The sequence below is a fragment of the Panthera tigris genome, chromosome D1, assembly GCF_018350195.1.
Source record: "Panthera tigris isolate Pti1 chromosome D1, P.tigris_Pti1_mat1.1, whole genome shotgun sequence".
Classification (NCBI taxonomy): Eukaryota; Metazoa; Chordata; class Mammalia; order Carnivora; family Felidae; genus Panthera; species Panthera tigris.
Genome location: NC_056669.1, coordinates 105286911 through 105295022, shown reverse-complemented (window position 1 = coordinate 105295022; position 8112 = coordinate 105286911). Strand labels below are relative to the sequence as shown.

The following is an 8112-nucleotide window of genomic DNA, read 5'->3' as shown; positions in this document are numbered from 1 at the left end:
CTCTGCCCCTCCCCCGTTCATGCTCTGTCTCTCTCTGTCCCAAAAATAAATTAAAAACGTTGAAAAAAAAAATTTTTAAGAAAAAGCTCTATTAAAGACCAAAAAAAAAGGAGGAAAGTACATTGTTGAGAATATTCTCTTCGGCACCACAAAAAACAAATAATCTTATTTATTTATTTATTTATTTATTTATTTGAGAGAGAAAATGCAAGTAAGCAAGGGTAGAAAGAGAGAGAATCCCAGGATGGGGCGGGGGGGGGGTGGGGGGGTGGAGAGAGAAGCAGGGCACACCCAAACAGAACTTGAACCCATGGAACGTGAGATGATGACCTGAGCCAAAGTCAGATGCCTAATGACTGAACCACCTAGGCACTCACAAATAATCCCATTTGTCAATGGGCAGAAGATATCCAGATGGCCAACAGATACATGAAAAGATGCTCAACATCGTTCATCATCAGGGAAAGAATGAAGAGTCTGTGCTCATCACAATACGTTTTTGCCTCAGGAATGCAGTTTTTAACTTTGTCCTTGGAAATAACTTCAGAGTTACACAAATGGTGTAATGGTGTAATGCAGGAGGAGAACATCCATATACCTTTACCCTTAAGCACATTTGTCGATGTACTACTGGATTTATTTTTCTATACAATCTCCTTTTTTCTTTTTCCTGTTCTAGTTCTAGATTTAGTACTATCTTTTCCAACGATTAATCATCGGGCATCCTTCCTCTTCCCGTTCTGCTGCCCCAGTCCTTCAATCATCTTCATTACCAATTCTTGCATGAAATTTGCTCTGTTCCCTGGGTAGACTCATTCATGAAATGGGCCAGGGTCCTTCTGGACAGAAGCAAATTTCTGCATATCTACGTGTCCATCTCCAGTTCCTATGGCCAAATGTCTTCCTTTTCCTCTCCTCTTATGGTCCAAAACAGAAAGAGAGGGTGGACTGAGGTTCCCAGTATTGAGAGGCAGAGAGAGGGGTGGGCTTTCTTCCCCACTGAGGACACACCCAAAGCACTGAGAACTGAGTATGGCCCATGAGTTCTTAATAAATGTGTGTGTGTGTGTGTGTGTGTGTGTGTGTGTGTGTGTGTAATAGGGGGGATCTTTTAAGATGTGGAAATGGACAAGGGTCCGTTAGCCTGGGCCTAATGGAGTCACTGACCTTGAGGTGTGTGGGAGAAGGTAGATGGCAGGGATCCATTATGACTTTTGTAGGTCTTAGGTCCTTTTGGCCAGTTTCCATAAAAACCGTATTAAATACCATACCTTACAACTGCACTGGTATAAAGAGGAGTATGCTCCACTCTGGTTCATGGGTCTATATTCATTATGATGACAGTCACTTTTGGTTAATTGTTTTAAAGAAATTCTAACATTTTGGTGGGGGGGCCTGGGTGACTCAGTCAGTTAAGTGTCTGACTCTTGATTCAGCTCAGGTCATGATCTCAGGGTTGGTGGGATTGAGCCCGACATCAGGCTCTGTGTTGACAGCTCCAAACCTGCTTGGGCTTCTCTCTCTCTCCCTTTCTCTGCCCTTCTCCTGCTCGTGCTCTCTCTCTCTTCAAATAAATAAATAAACATTACAAGAAAAATAAATTCTATGGGGCGCCTGGGTGGCTCAGTCAGTCAGGCATCTGACTTCAGCTGAGGTCATGATCTCATGGTTCATGGGTTGGAGCCCCCGGTCAGGCTCTGTGCTGACAGCTGGGAGCCTGGGGCCTGCTTCAGATTCTTTGTCTCCCTCTCTCTCTGCCCCTCCTCTGCTCATGCCCCCCCCCTCTCTCTCACTGTCTCTCAAAAATTAAAATTAAAAAAATTAAATAAATAAAATCAAGCCAGGATTCACCCCTGCTTTGGATAAGTCACATCTCTCCCTGGCTCTACTCCTGACCCCACTCACTCGGGTCAGGTGCAGAGGGCTGAGAGGAGGGCCTTGCCGCACCAGTGGATCAGGGGTACTGCATGCAGCCCAATCAGCAGAGCCTAGGTCTTGAGGACTTCAGAGATAGTCCCAGGGAAAATGGGGGCCACGAGGATGGAAAAGCACATTTCCGGAGTGAGGACCCCTGTTGTGCTACACGTGGGAAGGAACAGAGCGTTTTTCAGATTCCTCAGTCCTTCACCCATGTGCTCTCCAAGGAACAGTTCCCTATGAGCGTGTGTGTGTGGGCGTGAGCTCGGGCACGGGAGGCTCTCCACAGCCTCCATTTTGATCACATCCCATGAAAAGAATTTTCCATTTGCAGATGCTTTATTGAAATGAAAATGTATTTGAGGTTTCAACAGTTGTCTTGCAGTTTATAGATGAAAAGAGAAAGAAGGAAGAAAAGTCGTGGTTTATATTCACCGGCTGTCAGTTGCTGACCATTCTCTGTAGTCCTCGGGGTCTCCGGTCTTGGGGAAAGTTAAAAAATGACACACCACGTACTGGAATACATTATTTGCTGGAAAACAAACACAGAGACGTCACTCCGATGTTCAGCTCTCTGTTCCAAAGTCGAGAGTTGAAAAACGCGCATTTCTTCTTGGCTTCTAGGATTTGTCCACACACATCTGGTATCCAAGAAGGATTGTGCTCGAGTCAAGATCAGAGTGATCTCGTCTCTCATGGTAACGATCAGGAGACTTTACTGATGCCAAACAGGTGCTGGTGTTTCCAGATCTCTTCCCCATCAGGGATCCCTATATTAATCAGGGTGTATTTATTTCAACAAAGAATCGTTAAGTCTCAGCCCAAATACACGAAAATGGGTAGTTTTTGAGTTCTGGCGTGGCTTTGCGTGTTAGAAATACCGAAAACGGTCTGACACCGAGACCTTTACCTTTGACACCTACAAAACAGTGGAGATGTGCACTCCAAGCGATCGGTCTAATCGACATTTTCAAAGAAAACATTCCAGGGGCACCTGGGTGGCTCAGTCAGTTAAGCGTCCGACTTAGGCTCAGGTCATGATCTCACGGTTCGGTTCGTGGTTTCGAGCCCCATGGGCTCTGAGCTGCCGTCTCGGAGCTTGGGGCCTGCTTCAGATTCTGTGTCTCCCTCTCTCTCTGCCCTCCCTCCCCTGCTCACACTCTGTCTCTCTCTCTCTCTCTCTCCGAAGTGAATAAACTTCAAAACAAACATCAACATAAAACCCCATCCCATTATCCTTGATTGAAGGGAATTTCACTTTTTAAAGTGGTTAGTTATGCTAAATACACATAAGATGAAATTGACCATTTTCATATTGTAAGTATAGAGTTCTGCAGCGTTAAGTCTATGTATGTTGTGGTGTAACCAATCTCCAGAACATTTTCGTCTTGCTATTGTTGAACTCTATACCCACTGAACAACCCCCATTTTCCATACCAGCCCAACCCCTAGAAGCCACCATTCTACCCTCTGTTTCTAGGAGACTGGCTACTCTAGAAAACTGATATGAATGAACTCATGCAACATATTTGTCTTTTTTTTTTGCTGGCTTATTTCCTTTGTCATAAGGTCCTCAAGGTTCATCCATGTTGGCTCTTCTGAGTGATAAACACTTTTAGCTTTAGCTTTGGCAGTATTTCTAAATTGTCTACCCTGGAATGTTTCCATAGGAGTATCAAGATAGGGAATACATTATGGAGAACGAAACACTGCTTGTTGTTTTCAACAATTCCATCCCCCAAGGCAGATTCATACCCATGATCTGTCCTTGTCATCTATGGGGTCTTTAATTAATAGTCAAGGAATCCCATCATTTATACTGACAAATTTTGATTGCTTGAAAGCACGCTTTAAATTCTTTTAGTAAGAGGTACAGAATCCTCTTCATAATGGGTTCTTCTGGACTCTATTAAAACATTCTCATGAACATTTTATTATTTGTTCCTACGAAGAAGGGGATCATTGTTGCCGGTCACTTCTACAAGTAAGGGACTTCTTGAGAATCAGATGTGTTTTACCTTGATAGAAAATGAGTGTGGAGATGCCCGGCTTGTTCAGCGGGGAGAGCCTGTGGCTCTTGATCTCAGTGTTGTGAGTTCGAGCCCACGTTGGGTGGAGAGTGTACTTAATAAAAAGCAAGAAAAAAATTTCAAAATAAAGAAAAAAAATGAGGGGTGCCTGCGTGGCTCAGTCGGTTAAACATCCGACTTTGACTCAGGTCATGATCTCGTGGTTCATGAGTTCGAGCCCCACGTTGGGCTCTGTGCTGACAGCTCAGAGCCTGGAGCCTGCTTTGTATTCTGTGTGTGTGTCTCTCTCTGATCCTTCCCCCACTCGCACTCTGTCTCTCTGTCTCTTTCTCAAAAATAAATAAAGAATAAAAAAAAAAAGAAAAATATTGTGGCTCCTGGGTGGCTCAGTTGGCAGGTCACGATCTCCCAGTTCCTGAGATTGAGGCACGTCTGTCTCTGCACTGATAGGGCAGAGCCTGCTTAAGATTCTCTCTCTCTCCCTGTGTCCGCTCCTCCTCTATGCGTGCTCTCTCCCCCTGCCCCTTAAAGTAAATAAATGAACTTAAAAAAAGAAAAAAAGAGAAAGTTTGTGTGTGGACGTGTGAGTGTGTACTAGGATACTGAAGGGTAGTTCAGCCTTTATGTGAATATTGTCCCTCATTTGCCTTTTTCATTTATCATTCACTAAAGATTCCAAGAAGCGCAGAGGCAACTCGGCACTGGGACCTTGGCTGGCTTTCTTGATGTCAGAGTACTCACATGCAGCCACAATTACATTCACTGAAATAAAATAAAGCACGTTGAACACCTGCTTTGGCATCATTAGTGACAAACGTAGAGCCTACTAGTCCCTGCCCCGTGGTTTGAAAGCACATCAGAAGAAACTGTAATTACCATCATCTGTGCATAGTTGTACAGAGTTTCGTTTGACTGGTTGAGGAAACACTGCTTCACATCAGCCAAGGCCTCTTTTTTATCAGTAGTCTGAGCAAAATCCTGAAGAAAATTTTGGTATTCACTAACGCTCACTTCAGGACTGATTGTTTTGTTAACCACTTCCTCTAGAAATGGGCATCCAGAACCTGAAAGAAAACACATAAAAGCGATCTCAGTTCCGTAGCCCTGAAGCCCCTTTTTGGGAGCAACCTAGGATGTTGGTCATCCAATCTGCATCCCAGTAGACTCATACTTTCAGAAAGATGATGGTGAATGGTCTTGAGTTCTCAGTTCTCAGAGAGTAAACTCAGGACCTAGGGTTTCCTTAAGCCTGAAAATATCTGTGCTCCCTTTCCATCCCTGCACTACCTCCACAGCCCAGAGAAGCCAACACTACATAACCATGAAAAACAAAGACACTGAAGAAATGAGGTGGAGCCTGTTGGCCTGAATTTGGGGAACAGGAGGTCTTCCAGAGGGCCCTGACACCACCTTTAGCCCCGAACCTGTCCTTGCTGCACAGAACTCACCAGCCAAGCAGTAAAGGGGGAGGGCAATCAGCACAAGGACTCTCAGCAGCTTCATGGTTGAGGGCAGCTGGCGTTAGCCGGTCAGTCCGACGTGGCAGGGAAGAAAGAACTCACTTGGGAGCTGAGCACCTAGAACTCCTCCTTTTATTCTCCCGGCCATCACCTTAAGCCCTCCCCGAAGTGAGGGACTGAGTCACACAGTAAACGTGGCACTGGGCCAGGAAATGACAGCAAGAATCAGCCCAGCCAGCCTGTGCCCTGTTTGTAGAAACCAAGGAGACAGCTTGCTGGACTCAAAACTATTTTGGAACTGCCATAATAACTTTAGATGAAATCAATGCAAAAGTGCTTGCTAGCTAATGAAACGACGACAGAGTGTGCCTGTGTGGTCATCCTTGTTGTTTTATTACTGTTGCGGTCTTTATTAGTCTCCTTCCACCTGTCCTCCTTCTTCAACAGATGGAAAGCTTCATATCCTGTGTTCCTGTGGGCTCACCACGCAGCTGGGCTCGGTGCAATACCAGACAGCTCCTCGGGAGGGCAGACTTCCCGTGTCCATAGACACTTTTGACAAGGGCCTGGACGTTTAGCAAATCCTAACAATGTCTAACTTTCTCTAAAGGCTGTTTGTACAAAGACTATCTCAATTCATTAACTAAATTTCATAAATTCATTCTATTCTGAATCTATGAATAATCTTTCTTTTAGTTGTTCGGGATTTTTTTTTTTTTTTTTTTCCCATTGGTTCAAAGGATGAAGAAAGCAAAGCACCTGATCGCTCAGCAGAGGCAGTGCTGAATGGAGGAATGGTGGTAAGGACTGGGCTCAAGCAGATGTGGATTTATTGTATTTTTTCAGTGTTTATTTTTGAGAAAGGGAGAGAGGGATTGAGAGAGAGAGAGAGAGAGAGAGAGCGAGCTCGCATGAGCGGGAGGAGGGGCAGGGGGAGAGGGGGCAGAGGAACCGAGCAGGCTCTGAGCTGACAGCAGCCAGCCCAACATGACACGGGGCTCAAACTCACAAACTGTGACACCATGACCTGAGCTGAAGTTGGACGCCCAACTGACTGAGCCACCCAGGCGCCCCAAGATGTGGGTTTAAATCTTGGATGCAGGACCTAGTCATGAAGTGTCTTAGGGCAAGTTAAATTGCTGGTTATTTCAAGCTTCTTTTGCCTCTAAAATGCGCATAAATCAGACCACACCTGGTTTTGCAAGGATAACAGACACTCTGTAAAGAACTTACTGCGGGGCTTAGAACAAGGTAATCATGCATAAATGGGAGGTACCATCCATCCATCCATCCATCCACGCAAGCATCCATCCATCCAAACATCCATTGTTTTGTATGGAAACCAATTTGACAATAAATTTTTATACATTAAAAAAAACAACAATAAAAAAACCCCAAAACATCCATTGTTCAAAGGTAACCATGAGCTTCCCCCATGAGTGGATTCTGTGCTGCATGCCCCAGATTCAGCTGTCAGACCAGGACCTTGCTCCTGTGGAGCTTACCTCTTACAAGGGAGGCAACAAAAAGCCCCTAACTGGGGCGCCTGGATGGCTTAGTCGGTCAAGTGCCTGACTTAGGCTGAGGGCACGATCTCACAGTTCATGGGTTTGAGCCCTGCGTCAGGCTCAAAAAATGTTCACAAAACCATAAATAAAAAGCCCATAACTGAATGAGTGACTTCAGAAAGTGATTTGTAGGGAACAACAAAACAGCCATGAGGGGCAGCATCCTGTACAGAGGGCCAGGCCAGCTATAGCTAGATGAGTGGACAATGATTATCAAGGGGAAGATCTTGGGATGGGTGTTCTAGGCAGAGAGCACAGCAGGTACAGAGGTTCTCTCTAGAGCAGTTGGTACTGGGCAAGAGAATGACAGGGAGGGTGGTGTGCCTCTTGGTGTCAAAAGAGAGATAGGACAGCCTCATAGTCTAGAAAAGCCATATCAGTTTATGTGGAGATGATGAAGGTGAAAGGAACAAGAGAAACTAGGTTGGCTCAAGTAAAAAAAAAAAAGAAAGAAAGAAAGAAAGAAAAGAAACTGATGAGTGAGCCAGACAGATGAGTTGATTATTTGTGAATGCCGTGTTTGCTGTTTAGATGATCTGGGACTCGTTTCTTCCCATCGTTCAGCCTGAACATAAGTTGCCAAGAAAAATACTCCTTTAGGCACAGGCTAGCAATAGGGAAGAAGGTTATGTTCTTCTGTGTGTACTTTCTCGCCCAGTTGACCATTGCTGCCAATCTCCATTCCAAACGACAATGTTCAAATGAAGGACTTTACTGATGAAATGGGAGACATTTTGGTTAGGACAAAATGGGGACTCTCCCTGGTGCCCCAGTTGTTAGGGACTTGCCCTGTTACCTGCTGGGATGCCGGTCTCTTCAGAGGTTTCATACCCAGCTCAGCGAGGCTACAATCCCACCTCGCGTGCTTGGTGCCCACAAGAAAGAGGTGTATTTTTTTGTTTTACCTCGATGTTTCCTCCACAGCAGATGATGATCATTCTTAGGTGAATCAAATAACAATAACTCAGCCCACAAAGGACTCATTTGCGAGCCAGTGGTTACAAGGAGAAATAGAAGAAACCACAATGCTTGGGTAGGCAGCCTGACTTTTTTTCTCTTCCCCGAAGGAGCTTTCACTCAAGTCCCCAAGTGAAGTTCAGAAATTAGCCTTCAGCTTCGGTGTTTGGGTGACACTTA

The 8112-nt window shown here is 45.1% G+C and overlaps 1 protein-coding gene across 2 annotated transcripts; it reads right to left on the bottom strand.

Moving 5' to 3' along the window:
* Positions 1-2289: 2289 nt before the first annotated feature.
* LOC102951131 (mammaglobin-A) lies at positions 2290-5588 on the bottom strand. Of its 2 annotated transcripts, XM_015542042.2 has the most exons (3): positions 5396-5588; positions 4824-5011; positions 2290-2449 (listed from the first exon to the last, which is right to left on the bottom strand). In XM_015542042.2, the coding sequence occupies exons 1-3, from the start codon at positions 5448-5450 to the stop codon at positions 2411-2413; spliced, it is 282 nt and encodes a 93-aa protein (XP_015397528.1). In that variant the 5' UTR covers positions 5451-5588; the 3' UTR covers positions 2290-2410. The 2 variants fall into 2 exon arrangements, with proteins under 2 accessions (XP_015397528.1, XP_007092042.1); XM_007091980.3 differs by lacking the exon at positions 2290-2449 and having other exon boundaries at positions 4752-5011.
* Positions 5589-8112: the final 2524 nt, after the last annotated feature.